Raw genomic sequence first — 17841 nt, 5'->3', positions numbered from 1 at the left:
ACTGAAACAGGGTGCATTTAGTGTTGTGAGGTCAACGGTGCTGTATGATAAAGAAGAAGAGATCTCTTGGGAAAGCCACAAACGGATGGGAGACCGGTGTGCTGGCTGCATGCCCCTCTATACTGCAACCGAACGATGCCACTGTGACAGGGTGGCACGGCGGCTGGACACCATCGCTTGGGATTCAGGTCCCTATCGCAAAGTTCTTTTCCTATACCCTTACAAACGGTACTACACTAAGTCCTTCAAGGCTTTGGCCATTCAACGACGGTAAAAATGGCTCTGAGCACTATGGGACTTAACATCTATGGTCATCAGTCCCCTAGAACTTAGAACTACTTAAACCTAACTAACTTAAGGACATCACACAACACCCAGTCATCACGAGGCTGAGAAAATCCCTGACCCCGCCGGGAATCGAACCCGGGAACCCGACGACGGTAAATTAGGAGAAAAAATTCTCGTAGCCGGTAATTTTTGTGTTAGACGTGAGCGCCATGAACAACATACTAGAAACCATGGTCGGTATGGTGTGAGTGTTGTGCTGGGGGACGTTTGGACGTCCCTTTTTATGTTTTTCTTGCATAAATTGAAAACGGCGTTTTTTAGCGAAAAAGTTTCGCAGTACAAAATTAAAATACCTTAAATTTCTCTTCACTTTATATTCATTTCCTCTCTATGATTAATAGCGCCCCCGTTTCAGGGATTACAATAATCGCAGATTATTAAAATTGTGTTTTAGTGGTATAAAATTATTGTTTATTATTAAATGAAATCGGTTAAGAACAAATATTAAATTGAAACTTCCTGGTAGATTAAAACTGTGTGCCTGACCGAGACTCGAACTCGGGACCTTTACCTTTCGCGGGAAACGGCTCTATCAAATGAGCTACCCAAGCACGACTCACGACCCGTCCTCGCAATTTTACTTCAGCCAGTATCTCGTCTCCTACCTTCCAAACTTCATAGAAGTTCTCCTGCGAAACTTGCAGTACTAGCACTACTGGAAGAAAGGATATTGCGGAGACATGGCTTAGCCACAGCCTTGGGCATGTTTCCAGAATGAAATTCTGAACATTGAAACAGCCTGGGGATATTTCTAGAATGAAATTTTGAACAATGAAACATCCCCCAGGCTGTGGCTAAGCCATGTCTCCGCAGTATCCTTTCTTCCAGTAGTGCTAGTCCTGAAAGTTTCGCAGGAAAACTTCTGTGAAGTTTGGAAGGTAGGAGACTAGGTACTGGCGGAAGTAAAATTGTGAGGACGGGTCGTGAGTCGTGCTTGGGTAGCTCAGTTGGTAGAGCATCTGCCCGCGAAAGGCAAAGGTCCCGAGTTCGAGTCTCGGTCCGGCACACAGTTTTAATGTGCCAGGAAGTTTCAAAACCATCGCACACTCCGCTGCAGAGTGAAAATTTCATTCTGGAAATATTAAATTTGTGTCCCACGCGCTAGTGCAGTGGAGACGTATTAAGGAATAAATTGTGTTCTGTTAACAGGTTGGAGGGTAGAAGTCGGAGGGAAGGTAGGTCGCTCGATTGTGGTCATACCCTTCTATCCTTGATAGGTCTTCAAACAAGAGAGAGGAGTGATCATACGTTCTGTATACTCCACTACGGCACAAGAAGCAATTACAGTGTTTTTCACAACCCCTTACCGACCATCCGTAGCGCGCTGTATGAATGACTGGTAACACAGTGCTCAGACATGCCGGGGGGTGTTTATTTTTCACAAAATGCGTCAACACTACATGGAGTGCAGATATGAGTTTCTAATAATACTACTCACCGTTCTACGCAGCTAGAGACGAAATTGATTCTTTGTCATCCCTTACAGCAGCTGTAGCATTCTTCCGGGAAAAGTCAACTTCCTCCAACACGAGTGCTGGTCGTTTTTCAGTTTACAGACAATCTATATTTTCCTAGAATTCACTGAGCACGTGTTTATATAGAGCATTTATTTTTAGTTTATTAAATTATTACTTATTTTCAATTGTTAAGTGAGTTTTATGTAAAATACGTTCGTGTAAGCAATGGCTGAGTTTTGTTTGATTTGTAAGTGTTAAGATGTCAGTGACCTATGCAGTGTTGGTGGGAATGAGACTGGATTGGTACTGTGTTACCTTGCTGCTGTCTATCGTTGACAGCATATTGTAAAGCCACGTCATCGTAATGTTGTCACTTGGTGGTGAATTCATGAATGGCCAGAAAATTACTGCACAATTAATTGTGTTGTTGGTAGACTGAATAAACCTCTTCCGTTGTAGAATGCGCTGCACACCGAGCGGAGCCACTTACCAGTCATTCACCAAAAAAAAAAAAAAGGGTTCAAATGGCTCTGAGCACTATGGGACATCAGTCCCCTAGAACTTAGAACTACTTAAACCTAACTAACCTAAGGACATCACACACATCCATGCCCGAGGCAGGGTTCGAACCTACGACCGTGGCGGTCACGCGGCTCCAGACTGTAGCGCCTACAACCGCACGGCCACTCCGGCCGGCCCAGTCATTCACAGTATATTGTCCAAGACACGTGTGTATATATCTTATGGGATGGGACTGATCATGTTCAAGTGTACAACAGTAATTTGCTGTAAAACAGTACGTGACTTACGTTGAAATATCTGAAGTTTCATTCCATCTAGGTGACCTACTTCCGTTGCAAAGGAAGACAATTTAAGCTTTTAGCCTCTTCGTATGGTGGTAGATCTGTGGCTGGGTCGATGAATTTGATACCCCTAACTCTGTGAAAAATATTCCAGCCAATAGCAGTGAAGGCAATGAAATCAACATTGTCGAATAAATATGTGGTACACAGCTGACAGCTCCGGCTGTTGAGCGTTTTTGCATAATAGCTCATTTAAAATCTGCAAAAAAGTACTCACTTAATAAACTGAAAATAGCTTCACTAAACGAGGGCGTGATGAAATGTAATGCCTCTGGGTTTTTTAAAAATAAAACGAACTTTATTAACATTATACATCTTTAGTCTTCATTTCTACAAATTTCTCAACATAGTCGCCCTGACGACGAACACACTTCTCTCGACGAGATACCATTTTGTTGATACCGTCACTGAAGAAAGTTTTATTTCGCTGGTGGAGCCACAACCTCACCTCTGCTGGCGCCCCTTCATCGCTATTGAAATTAGGTCCTCGAAGGTATTTTGAGTTTTGAAAAGACGGCAAGCTGTGTCACACATGTTGAGTTGATCACCAATGTTTCCTTCATTACGAGCACCAACAACCCGACGTCGCACACTGCTGGTGTCGATACAATCAACACCGTACATACACTCCTGGAAATTGAAATAAGAACACCGTGAATTCATTGTCCCAGGAAGGGGAAACTTTATTGACACATTCCTGGGGTCAGATACATCACATGATCACACTGACAGAACCACAGGCACATAGACACAGGCAACAGAGCATGCACAATGTCGGCACTAGTACAGTGTATATCCACCTTTCGCAGCAATGCAGGCTGCTATTCTCCCATGGAGACGATCGTAGAGATGCTGGATGTAGTCCTGTGGAACGGCTTGCCATGCCATTTCCACCTGGCGCCTCAGTTGGAACAGCGTTCGTGCTGGACGTGCAGACCGCGTGAGACGACGCTTCATCCAGTCCCAAACATGCTCAATGGGGGACAGATCCGGAGATCTTGCTGGCCAGGGTAGTTGACTTACACCTTCTAGAGCACGTTGGGTGGCACGGGATACATGCGGACGTGCATTGTCCTGTTGGAACAGCAAGTTCTCTTGCCGGTCTAGGAATGGTAGAACGATGGGTTCGATGACGGTTTGGATGTACCGTGCACTATTCAGTGTCCCCTCGACGATCACCAGTGGTGTACGGCCAGTGTAGGAGATCGCTCCCCACACCATGATGCCGGGTGTTGGCCCTGTGTGCCTCGGTCGTATGCAGTCCTGATTGTGGCGCTCACCTGCACGGTGCCAAACACGCATACGACCATCATTGGCACCAAGGCAGAAGCGACTCTCTTCGCTGAAGACGACACGTCTCCATTCGTCCCTCCATTCACGCCTGTCGCGACACCACTGGAGGCGGGCTGCACGATGTTGGGGCGTGAGCGGAAGACGGCCTAACGGTGTGCGGGACCGTAGCCCAGCTTCATGGAGACGGTTGCGAATGGTCCTCGCCGATACCCCAGGAGCAACAGTGTCCCTAATTTGCTGGGAAGTGGCGGTGCGGTCCCCTACGGCACTGCGTAGGATCCTACGGTCTTGGCGTGCATCCGTGCGTCGCTGCGGTCCGGTCCCAGGTCGACGGGCACGTGCACCTTCCGCCGACCACTGGCGACAACATCGGTGTACTGTGGAGACCTCACGCCCCACGTGTTGACCAATTCGGCGGTACGTCCACCCGGCCTCCCGCATGCCCACTACACGCCCTCGCTCAAAGTCCGTCAACTGCACATACGGTTCACGTCCACGCTGTCGCGGCATGCTACCAGTGTTAAAGACTGCGATGGAGCTCCGTATGCCACGGCAAACTGGCTGACACTGACGGCGGCGGTGCACAAATGCTGCGCAGCTAGCGCTTTTCGACGGCCAACACCGCGGTTCCTGGTGTGTCCGCTGTGCCGTGCGTGTGATCATTGCTTGTACAGCCCTCTCGCAGTGTCCGGAGCAAGTATGGTGGGTCTGACACACCGGTGTCAATGTGTTCTTTTTTCCATTTCCAGGAGTGTAGCTTTCATTCCAATTGGAGTCCGTTTTCTACAGTCTGCTTCAACGAAGCGGCGTTGTCGACAGTGTAATTTGCACGAAATATAGTACCTCAACCGATATTAATAACGGAATAAAAAATTCGGAGACATACTTTTCAGCACCCTCTCATGTAAAAACAATTTAAATGAAGTTATTTGTCGACTCACATAAGAGTAGTGGACAGGAAAGTCTGGGGAGGTTTAGCCTGTCTGTAAACTAAAAAGCGAGCAGCCCTTGTGGGGGGGGAGGTTGACTTTCCCAGAAGAACACTCTAGCTGCCGTACAGGATGACAATGAATCAATTTCTAATCTATCAGTGTAGAACTCTGTGCAGAGACTTACGTAGTTTCAGTCCATATGCATTACCTGCTTAAAAGTTATTAGTAATTCAGATCTACATTTCATTTCATGTAGTATTAACGCAGTTTGTGGAAAACAAACGCTGCCCTCCGCACCGGGCATCTTTGCAAACCGCGTCGCCAGTGATTCATAAGGAGCGCTGTGTATGGTTGAGGTACCTTTGTGAAACACCCTTTCGTTGCTTCTTGTGACGTAGTGAGGTACACAGAGCGGGTAATCACCGCTCTCTCTCCAGTTTGCAGACCTGTTATGGAGAGAGTTGCATCACCACAATCTAGCGAGCTACTTTCCCTTCCACTTCTACTCCCCACCTTGTTACACCCCAGAACACGATTTATCCCTTAACACTGTTATATTGCACTTAGACGTGGCACACGATTTAATATTCGTTCTTAACCCACTTCAATAACAACAAACTTTAATTTTGCAACTTTAAAACACTGTTTTTAATAATATGCGATTTTCATTCCCTGCAACGCAAAAACGATTAATCACAGAGAAAAGAATGAATAGGATTTTTATAGGAATTTTAATTTTGTATTGGGAATCGTTTTCGCTAAAGCCACGAGTTTTGAGTTACCCAAGAAAAACATAAAAAGTCACTTACACACTCCCCACCTCCCCTTCCACCCTTCCCCACACCTCCCCAATGCTCACACCCTATCGGTCGGGATTTTTGGTACGTTGTTCGTGGTACTCCCTGCTGCCACTACTGAACTGCAGTGGTCGCTCAAATGGCTCTGAGCACTATGGGGCTTAACATCTGTGGTCATCAGTCCCCTAGAACTTAGAACTACTTAAACCTAACTAACTTAAAGACATCACACACATCCATGCCCGAGGCAGGATTCGAACCTGCGACCGTAGCAGTCGCGCATTTCCGGACTGAGCGCCTAGAACCGCTAGACCACCGCGGCCGGCCAACTGCAGTGGTAATGCAGTACAGTATGTAACAAGGCACATCCGTACTCCGTCTTCTTCTCCATTTTCTCCATGAAGCTATAAAGACAAGTAAATATTTTCTCTCTTCTTGTAGCTGCTCTAGTATTCTACCATTTTTAATCACATCCCTGAATTTTTTTTAGCCGCTCTCTCTGTCTGCTTCCCGTCCGCAGCTCGTGGTCTCGCGGTTGCGTTCTCGCTTCCCGAGCACGGGGTCCCGGGTTCGATTGCCGGCGGGGTCAGAGATTTTCACCTGCCTCGAGATGACTGGGTGTTTGTGTTGTCCTCATCATTTCACCATCATCCAGGAAAGTGGCGATATTGGGCTGAGCGAAGGTTGGCAAATTGTACGGGCGCTGATAACCGTGCAGTTGAGCGCCCCACAAACCAAACATCATCATCATCATCTGTCTGCTTCCCTCCAACATATTCAAAATCAGAGAAGTTAAATAGAATAAATGGCAGAGTAAGTCGCTAATCATTCTGTTTCTGCTATACATGCTTGTTATGCGTAAGCTTCTTGTCTCTTCTTTTATTCTCAAGATTTTTGTGTTTAAGACAGTCTGTTCACTGTATTTTCAACTTTCTTCTCCAGCAGCACAAGGCACTGCAGCCTTTTCACCATCCCCAGTCTCTACGTTACTGACCAATAGAATATGTGATCCAAATATAACTCTCTATGAACCCAAACACCCCCATTACGCTGGCACCTACATTGCGTCCCATGACCCCTGAGCTATCCTAGCAGGAGGATCAATTGCAGAAACAACAGTGCAGTGAAATTTTGCCCTAGTCTGAAAACAATAAATTAGTCCCGGAAAAAGAACTTGGCTTCGAAAAGGAACAGGGACAACTGAAATTCTGTTACGGTTGGTTACCGACATAAAGCTAAATTTCTCTCGAAATAATTACGTAGTAGTTGCGTTCATAGACTGGATTACAGCATACAACATCGCCTTGTCAGTCTTAGGGAAAAAACTGAAGGAACTCCAGATTTGAAAGCCACTCATGCACAATGTTGTAAGCTTCCTGAGCAATAGGAAGACAATCATTTTGCAACACGAAACTACACTACTAAATATTACAACATATAGATGACGTATGGATGTATTCCGAAGCCAGTACTATTCAGCCGTGTCATTTGTAAACGCATGCTGCGCTCGTAAGTCTACATGATTGATTTACGGAAAGAGGCTTCGAAATCCCTGATAGCAAGTCTACTTTTACGTTATTTACTCGCCATAGGTTTCCACTACCCGAAACAATGCAACTGGAACGTTTCAGTTGCGGAGACAATTCAATATCTTGGGACGATTATCAACGATAAGCTAAGACGGGCTTCTCATATCCGACATATCATTACCAGATGTGAAACAGCCTGCAATCTCATCAGAGCTACGACAGGAGTGTGGTGGGACTGTGATCGGTCAGTTCACTTTGGTGACAGACATCTACACTACGGATCATCATCGGAGTCCACGATCCAAAGACACAACACTATGCAGTGTAAATCCTTGCCTATAATTAGTGGGGCGTTCATTTAAACACCAACCAACGAATTACTGGTTACAGAGAATGAGCCACCGTTAAAGTTGCGACGAACATTCTTCTGCAAGAAATTCCTCCTGTGGCTCTATTTCGACGAATATGAGCCCCTTGACGAATAAATCCGGGAATTAACATCTTACTGCGTATGCGGGAGATATTGGACAAATAAGCAACTTACGCCAGTCGTGGCTGAACAGATGGAGATGGAAACATTAAGGCACCAGCCCGTATGGAATATCAACTCCGCAGATTGATGCCCGGACCAGTTTAACGTGTCAAAACCAGGATCAAACTAACGCAACGGCGTTGGAATTCCAACCTCGCTATCACGATGCACGCGTGGCGTATACAGCTTTACTTCAAGTCTAATGAACGCGCTGTTAGTGCTTATTGGGTGTCCTGAACCAAACAACACGGCCCATACAAGATGGATCTACACTCCACTCTTACGGCAGCTGAACCGATGCCATTTTGGAAGCCCGACCATTCGCACAGACATTCACAGCAGATACAGTAGTTATCATCTCTGATAGTATGTCAGCCCTAGAAATGATGAGAAGCCATCAAAATAGTTGTACCAAACCCAACAACTGACTGTGTTTCGGGTGTAGAGGAACTGTTGCAACATCGTGATGGTATGGGAGAAAGACGACTTTGGGATACCTGGAAATGAAGAAGTAGATGCCCTATCAAAGTAGGCATCTCTGTTTGAAGCTATTAAAGATGATAAACTCCCTCTCCTAGATATGATACCCACGCTCAGAAAGCGTTTGTCATGGGTCTGGCAAGAGGAATGGTCGCGGACATCTGAAACCAATGGCAGTTACTACGCACTAGTTCATCGCCCGAGCCGAAGAATACACTGAGGAGCTTCACGACACTTAGTCATTGGAAGTTAAACAAACACCTCTATCGGCTCGACCTGCAAGTAATCTTCGGGCTCTTGGTCATTAATCCCCAAGCAGCCTCCAAACTCTGTTAGCATCCAACGATACCGCAACGTATAAGCTATTGTACGAGCTCGTCAACAGTGCCAACATCAAGATTTAGCTCCCTGCGCTGCTAATCTGATGCTCCTGGCACTTACAACTCCAGGGGAAGACCAAAGCTCAATTAACTGACTATACCCCAAGTGCTACTCCGGAGAATATGGAACGCTCAGCCTCTAAGTGTACATCTGTACATGTGTACAAGTGTACATGTGTACATCCTATGTGTACGTATCTGAATACTGGTATATCTATACGTGTGGCTGTAATACACAACGCTGGTTCTTGTAAATTGTTCTCCTGTTCTGTCTGGATGATACTTATAGATCTGCACAGATCTTCAATTTTCTATCCGCAGCTTTTGAAACAATTCACAAAAACATACAAAGAACGTGTTGCTGTTAGTTTAGATATATAGTTATTAGTGTAGACTGAATTGGGAATATCCGAAATGTGTACCAACGGCGACTCATCATTTCTTGTTGTGTTACCAGTGGGATTTATATAGTATACTACCAATATTTATCCTGCGTTCCATTTTCGTGTTGTTCACTCATTTTTGAATCTTATTGTAAATATTGTTTTGTGTCGAAGTAGTCCTTCGTAAATCCTATGTTACATCGTACCAAGGTAGACTTAAATAATGTCTACCACGAACTGCCCCCCCATGAACCATGGACCTTGCCGTTGGTGGGGAGGCTTGCGTGCCTCAGCGATACAGATAGCCGTACCGTAGGTGCAACCACAACGGAGGGGTATCTGTTGAGAAGCCAGACAAACGTGTGGTTCCTGAAGAGGGGCAGCAGCCTTTTCAGTAGTTGCAAGGGCAACAGTCTGGATGATTGACTGATCTGGCCTTGTAACAATAACCAAAACGGCCTTGCTGTGCTGGTACTGCGAACGGCTGAAAGCAAGGGGAAACTACAGCCGTAATTTTTCCCGAGGGCATGCAGCTTTACTGTATGATTACATGATGATGGCGTCCTCTTGGGTAAAATATTCCGGAGGTAAAATAGTCCCCCATTTGGATCTCCGGGCGGGGACTACTCAAGAGGATGTCGTTATCAGGAGAAAGAAAACTGGCGTTCTACGGATCGGAGCGTGGAATGTCAGATCCCTTAATCGGGCAGGTAGGTTAGAGAATTTAAAAAGGGAAATGGATAGGTTGAAGTTAGATATCGTGGGAATTAGTGAAGTTCGGTGGCAGGAGGAACAAGACTTCTGGTCAGGTGACTACAGGGTTATAAACACAAAATCAAATAGGGGTAATGCAGGAGTAGGTTTAATAATGAATAGGAAAATAGGAATGCGGGTAAGCTACTACAAACAGCATAGTGAACGCATTATTGTGGCCAAGATAGATACGAAGCCCACACCTACTACAGTATTACAAGTTAATATGCCAACTAGCTCTGCAGATGCCGAAGAAATTGAAGAAATGTATGATGAAATAAAAGAAATTATTCAGATTGTGAAGGGAGACGAAAATTTAGTAGTCATGGGTGACTGGAATTCGAGTGTAGGAAAAGGGAGAGAAGGAAACATAGTAGGTGAATATGGATTGGGGGACAGAAATGAAAGAGGAAGCCGCCTGGTAGAATTTTGCACAGAGCACAACATAATCATAACTAACACTTGGTTTAAGAATCATGAAAGAAGGTTGTATACATGGAAGAACCCTGGAGATACTAAAAGGTATCAGATAGAGTATATAATGGTAAGACAGAGATTTAGGAACCAGGTTTTAAATTGTAAGACATTTCCAGGGGCAGATGTGGACTCTGACCACAATCTATTGGTCATGACCTGTAGATTAAAACTGAAGAAACTGCAAAAAGGTGGGAATTTAAGGAGATGGGACCTGGATAAACTAAAAGAACCGGAGGTTGTACAGAGAATCAGGGAGAGCATAAGGGAGCAATTGACAGGAATGGGGGAAAGAAATACAGTAGAAGAAGAATGGGTAGCTTTGAGGGATGAAGTAGTGAAGGCAGCAGAGGATCAAGTAGGTAAAAAGACGAGGGCTAGTAGAAATCCTTGGGTAACAGAAGAAATATTGAATTTAATTGATGAAAGGAGAAAATATAAAAATGCAGTAAGTGAAACAGGCAAAAAGGAATACAAACGTCTCAAAAATGAGATCGACAGGAAGTGCAAAATGGCTAAGCAGGGATGGCTAGAGGACAAATGTAAGGATGTAGAGGCTTATCTCAGTAGGGGTAAGATAGATACCGCCTACAGGAAAATTAAAGAGACCTTTGGAGATAAGAGAACGACTTGTATGAATATCAAGAGCTCAGATGGAAACCCAGTTCTAAGCAAAGAAGGGAAAGCAGAAAGGTGGAAGGAGTATATAGAGGGTCTATACAAGGGCGATGTACTTGAGGACAATATTATGGAAATGGAAGAGGATGTAGATGAAGATGAAATGGGAGGTATGATACTGCGTGAAGAGTTTGACAGAGCACTGAAAGACCTGAGTCGAAACAAGGCCCCCGGAGTAGACAATATTCCATTGGAACTACTGACGGCCGTGGGAGAGCCAGTCCTGACAAAACTCTACCATCTGGTGAGCAAGATATATGAAACAGGCGAAATACCCTCAGACTTCAAGAAGAATATAATAATTCCAATCCCAAAGAAAGCAGGTGTTGACAGATGTGAAAATTACCGAACTATCAGCTTAATAAGTCACAGCTGCAAAATACTAACACGAATTCTTTACAGACGAATGGAAAAACTAGTAGAAGCCAACCTCGGGGAAGATCAGTTTGGATTCCGTAGAAACACTGGAACACGTGAGGCAATACTGACCTTACGACTTATCTTAGAAGAAAGATTAAGGAAAGGCAAACCTACGTTTCTAGCATTTGTAGACTTAGAGAAAGCTTTTGACAATGTTGACTGGAATACTCTCTTTCAAATTCTAAAGGTGGCAGGGGTAAAATACAGGGAGCGAAAGGCTATTTACAATTTGTACAGAAACCAGATGGCAGTTATAAGAGTCGAGGGACATGAAAGGGAAGCAGTGGTTGGGAAGGGAGTAAGACAGGTTGTAGCCTCTCCCCGATGTTGTTCAATCTGTATATTGAGCAAGCAGTAAAGGAAACAAAAGAAAAATTCGGAGTAGGTATTAAAATTCATGGAGAAGAAATAAAAACTTTGAGGTTCGCCGATGACATTGTAATTCTGTCAGAGACAGCCAAGGACTTGGAAGAGCAGTTGAATGGAATGGACAGTGTCTTGAAAGGAGGATATAAGATGAACATCAACAAAAGCAAAACAAGGATAATGGAATGTAGTCTAATTAAGTCGGGTGATGCTGAGGGAATTAGATTAGGAAATGAGGCACTTAAAGTAGTAAAGGAGTTTTGCTATTTGGGGAGCAAAATAACTGATGATGGTCGAAGTAGAGAGGATATAAAATGTAGGCTGGCAATGGCAAGGAAAGCGTTTCTGAAGAAGAGAAATTTGTTAACATCCAGTATTGATTTAAGTGTCAGGAAGTCATTTCTGAAAGTATTCGTATGGAGTGTAGCCATGTATGGAAGTGAAACATGGACGATAAATAGTTTGGACAAGAAGAGAATAGAAGCTTTCGAAATGTGGTGCTACAGAAGAATGCTGAAGATTAGATGGGTAGATCACATAACTAATGAGGAGGTATTGAATAGGATTGGGGAGAAGAGAAGTTTGTGGCACAATTTGACCAGAAGAAGGGATCGGTTGGTAGGACATGTTCTGAGGCATCAAGGGATCACCAATGCAGTATTGGAGGGCAGCGTGGAGGGTAAAAATCGTAGAGGGAGACCAAGAGATGAATACACTAAGCAGATTCAGAAGGATGTAGGTTGCAGTAGGTACTGGGAGATGAAAAAGCTTGCACAGGATAGAGTAGCATGGAGAGCTGCATCAAACCAGTCTCAGGACTGAAGACCACAACAACAACAACCACGAACTGCCAAAACCGATTGTAATAATCCGATTCCTGTGATTAACTGCCTATAAGGGCACATTCTGAATGAAAATAAATTTAAAAAAATGTTTCACCCAGATGTGACAACAGAACTGCAAGTAGACCTCGAAAAAGAAGCACCTTCTACAAGTTATGTAAATAATAAAATTAAACAAATACTTGTATATGTATATTTATAATACTCAGCAGACCATCGTTACTACAGCGAACCAGACTCCTTAAATGCGTCAGTTTTAAGGAAAATGTATTAAGTCGTTGCCCAAATGTTTAGTGATAATTAAGTGAAAGGTACATATACATTTCAGTAATTCTTTTTTTTTTTTTTTTTACGGTTCTCAACATAGAATAACATACAGCCCAGAGTCGCACTGATCGTTATAATAACGCAATACCGTACAAACAAAACAACGAATTCAAAATACATGCCTTACAGTCCATTTATAGTGGTATGATTGGGATACCAAAAGTGACTTTAAAAAAAAAAAAAGAAGTTTCTCAGTGAGAGGTAGATCTCATGGAACTGTTTACTCAATTCAGTCCAACCCTAATCTAGTCACGATTTCCTTTTTACATTTCTGCCCATCGCCCTCTGATACATTCCCTTCGTCTTCCTCCTCCTCCAGCTCTTCCTTTCGCTCCTCTTCCTCCTCCTCATGCTCCTTCACCCTCCCCTTTCCACTCTAATACCAGTGGAATTTATTGCCTTATGTCTTAACACGTGTTAAGACATTCTACTCTTATACCCAGGCTTTCCATATCTTTCTTTCCTCATCGATTCTACGGAGAACCTCCTGATCACTCATCTTATAAGTCCATTCAGATCACAGCATCCTTCTGGCACACCACATCTCAAACGCTTCGAATTTCTTCTTTTCCGGTTTCCCCACAGTACAAGATTCACTGGCATATAACGATCGTGTCTTATAACTCAAGAACTTTCGACAATTAAATCTTCTTGAGCACATTATCCAAAGGTAATGTAACAAGATTTGTGGAGGAAAATTTTGAAACAGTCATGCTACTCAGGCAACAGAGGCCATAGTATAGACAGCGTCTGTAGCTTAGTGGTCAGCTTGTCTGGATGCCATTTGAAGAACCCAGGTTCGATTCCCGGAACTACCAAAGATTTTTCCATGGTGGGAGGACTCTTAACCTGACGAGAAACAGGAGCTTCTTGAGTCAGAAATAACGGCTCCAGATCGATGAAACCGACAACGCCCGGACACCCGAGCTTCCGGTACCTTGGCGTCGTCTTTATGTCTACCACTGGCCACACCGCAGCGGTCAACTTCGGCGTGGACCCTAAGTCACCCGCGCGACCGTTCAGCAACATCGCCTCCGTTGCCTTGATGCATTGCAACGTGTGGAATATCTGAACGTCCATGTAACTCCCGTCCGCAGCTCGTGGTCGTGCGGTAGAATTCTCACTTCCCACGCCCGGGTTCCCGGGTTCGATTCCCGGCGAGGTCAGAGATTTTCTCTGCTTCGTGATGACTGGGTGTTGTGTGCTGTCCTTAGGTTAGTTAGGTTTAAGTAGTTCTAAGTTATAGGGGACTGATGACCATAGATGTTAAGTCCCATAGTGCTCACAGCCATTTGAACCATGTAACTCCCAAGCTAATGCACATAGCATTTGTCCTTCGCTGGCGATTTGTCGCAGCCTACAGGCCGCATTGGGCTACTTTCTGACGGCTGGTAACATATCTAATGTCAAATACGATACACTCACCCTTCCGCACAAAGCCGGGGTTCTTGGACTCACCAACGCTCGATATCGTGTGGAGGCCTCATACCTGAACATCATGGACGAGCACAGGGAACTCACTCACGCTACAACTCTCGGACGTTTAGACGCCGGCCTCTATCTTCCCGCCGGTGTCGGCAGCACAAGTTGCGCCTCTATTCGCACAACTCTCTGCCTTTTTTGTGGACCTTAGTTATGTACGCTTCCATGTACACGTCCCGCCCCCCTTCTTCCCAAACCCGTCGGATTTCTACGTTCAATTACTGTGAGGAGTACCTTGCAACAATGTTGAGATCAAGTATCCATTAACGAAGTGGACAGCGGTGTCGCACAACCTTCATCAGCCGTACTTCCTGATATTAGTCTGAGTGTCATGGTTTCACGTCGCCTGTGGAAATTCACCACTAAACAGAATTTGCATGCGATTGGTTTGATGGATATACTTTTATGCTCCACTTGTCACTCGGTGGACAATGATGACCATCGCCTGACCTGCGACGGTGTTCGTGAAGTCTGGGCACGGGGGCCGCAAATGATAGCCTGTTGCCTCCGCGCCCCTCCATCCGTAATCGAACAGTATGCTTTCATTCGGCAGGAGGACGTGTGTTTCCTTGCAGCGAAGACTCATGCTGTAGTCTCGTCAATGAATGAACGTCACTTACCTTTGTGGAGACGAGGACAAATCGCAGCTCGAATCTTGGACCCTCCTACAGAATGAGCAAGCGGTGATTGAAAGACGTCCATGCTACCGCGTCATTTCGCCAATTACCTCCGTGGGGTTTCGCGCGCTTCCCCATTCAGCCGTGTCTGGCGCGGCTGGCTCGCCTACATGTAGTCATATCTCATCATCCGTGCCTTCTATCTGCTAATCAAGGAACGGTCAGTTTCCTCATTTGCATTTTCTGACTCATCTGCTGATTTCGTGAATTGTTTCTTTGGAATAAAATTTATGTTTCCCTCTCATGTTCAACAACAAAAAATAAAAATGAATAAATAATTTAAAAAAGCACAGTGCTGGAAAAAAGTGGCAGGAAGAAAAATGCTATTTGAAGTTTGGTGGTCTGTTGAGATTTGTGAGATCTGGGTTCGATTCACATACAGGGTGGCGCACGAAATGTGTTACCAATTGTTTCCTTCACAATTTACGACACACATTAGATATCCCGCTGGGATCTCTACAGCAGTACCAGCACAGCTTGGAAAAACAAATGAGTTACGAAATGACGTGTAATTCACGATACTGCCGCTAGGAGACTAGTAAGCAGCAATGGCTGACAATGGAAGACTGACGACACAGCAACGATCGGCAATTGTGCTACTTTTTCATGTAACGAAAAGCCTTGTTGTGACTCAGAGGCGTTTTCGGCAACAGTTTAACATATTATGGGTCCCTTGCAAGAAGACCATCCACAGGTTGTACGATAAATTTGTACAGGAAGAAACAGTATTGGACGCGAAGCGACCTCGGCCTAAGCCTGTTTGTTCGCCGGAGAATTGAAGCGGTACGAGCTGCTGTACAGAGTAGTCCCGGCAAATCGTGTAGAAAGGCAGCAGTGCAACTGGAAATATCCAGACGCTCCGTTCAACGCATTCTTAAAAGTGACCTCCATATGTACCCATACAAGATGACCCGTGCACAGAAGCTCACTGAAGAACACAAGAAGCAGAGACTACTGTTTGCTCAGTGGGCGGAGGATAGGGAGAAACTCTCAACAACTTTTGGTTTTCAGACGAGGCGCACTTTCATTTAGACGGTGTGGTTAACAAACAAAAGTACGCTTTTGGGCCACTGAAAACCCACAAGTGCTTCATAAACGACAATATTATGCTCCGCGGATTACAGCGTGGGCACCAATTTCCAGGCCGGCCGAAGTGGCCGTGCGGTTAAACGCGCTGCAGTCTGGAACCGCAAGACCGCTACGGTCGCAGGTTCGAATCCTGCCTCGGGCATGGATGTTTGTGATGTCCTTAGGTTAGTTAGGTTTAACTAGTTCTAAGTTCTAGGGGACTAATGACCTCAGCAGTTGAGTCCCATAGTGCTCAGAGCCATTTGAACCAATTTCCAGACACTCAGGTTTCCGGGTCGCTTCAATGACGGACAAAATTGGCTCCCCAATAGTCCAGACCTCAATCCATGTGACTTTTTTCTTTGGGGGTACCCAAAGGAAAAAAATTTCCCGAAACGTCCAAGTGATTTAATGGAGCTCAGAAGACTTATTCTTCAAGCTTGCAGTGAAATTACGGAAGACATGTGTCGTAATCACTAACTTCAGTGTTCGTTTGAAGGAAGTTAGAACAAATCTCCATGGAAGGCTCTTCATTGTAGTATAAAACGGCGGTCAGTTACGACTGGCCCATCAGAGGCAGAAAGTGAGGCTTTACTTTGCTTTTATGGTGTAATATGGAGAGAGACATGATCTCTTTAGGGAAAAACTTAAGTAAAAAATAAATATAAAGCGGGAGTTATAGTTTCCGAAAAACTGACTGAATATCCCGCTAATGGTGGACACAGTTATGATTATACGGTATATCGATGCTATGAATGTCACCAGAAACGATTGCCCATCGAAATCGGCTCATAAAATAGAGACTATTTGATAAGGCAGTTCGAAAAGTCTTTACGAAAATTTCACTGATTATTAATTGCACAGAGATAAAGGTGTTAATGGCTCAACAACATTTTATAGGGAAGTCGTAAAAATGCGAGGCTCGATAAGTAAACTCCGTCCGAACAGGCCTCGGAAGGCGCAACGGTACTGACCGACCGCTGTGTCGTCTTCAGTCGATAGGTGTCCTAGATGCGAGTTTAGAGAGCATGTGGTCAGCACACTGCTCTCCCAGCCGTTGTCCGTTTTCGTGACGGGAGCCGCGCAACCAAGTAGTTAGTCAATTTACCTCACAAGGGCTAAGGGCAGCCCGCTTGCCAACAGTCGTCGGCAGTCCCGGACTGTCACGCACTGAGTGCTCACCAAGCCCGACAGCGTTTTGACGTCGGTGATCTGACGGGAACCGGTGTTACCACTGCAGCAAGGCCGTTGGCGAATAATTGAGTTAGTGCCAAATATTCAGAGTACTGTCCTCTACTCGTCCTAGAAACTTTTCTGTCACTAATCGCTTCCTGATTCTCTACCAAAAATACGTGTATGTGGGATATTCCAAGTTTCTCAAAGGAAGTCAGGTGGAAGTATACTATTTTCAACAGGGCCATTGTCAGTTAAGAACATTGTGATGTTCAAATCAGTTTTCGGCTTTAAGTCACCTTTAGGCAGAGTATGAATCTAGACACTTGAGCGAGACTGAGAGCTTCGTGCATGTTCACTTTTGTATTTTTGTAGGTTTGTGGGTTTCATGTTGTGTATGTAAATACTGTTGACGGGGAGACCGTTTCTGATGCAGTGTGTGTATGTTCCAGCAGAAACTAAGAGCGACTGGAGTCTACAGATGGGGGTTCCCGCGGCGCTGCACTTCATCGAGACCCGGTCACGCCTCTTCGGTAAGCGACATTACTCTGCCAGAGCGCTGCAAGCGAGCCGCCAGCGCAGCCCAC

The 17841-nt window shown here is 45.0% G+C and overlaps 1 protein-coding gene across 1 annotated transcript in view; it reads left to right on the top strand.

Moving 5' to 3' along the window:
• The window catches only part of LOC126474407 (rho GTPase-activating protein 6), a 1172202-nt gene that overhangs the window by 196150 nt on the left and 958211 nt on the right, over nt 1-17841 (top strand). Inside the window, exon 3 of the mRNA XM_050101876.1 lies at nt 17707-17787. Coding sequence (XP_049957833.1) covers nt 17707-17787 — 81 coding nt within the window. The remainder of the gene's footprint in view (nt 1-17706; nt 17788-17841) is intronic.

Source organism: Schistocerca serialis, chromosome 4 (genome assembly GCF_023864345.2).
Source record: "Schistocerca serialis cubense isolate TAMUIC-IGC-003099 chromosome 4, iqSchSeri2.2, whole genome shotgun sequence".
Classification (NCBI taxonomy): Eukaryota; Metazoa; Arthropoda; class Insecta; order Orthoptera; family Acrididae; genus Schistocerca; species Schistocerca serialis.
Note: the sequence above shows the minus strand (reverse complement) of the source record. Positions and strands in the feature narration are given on the sequence as shown.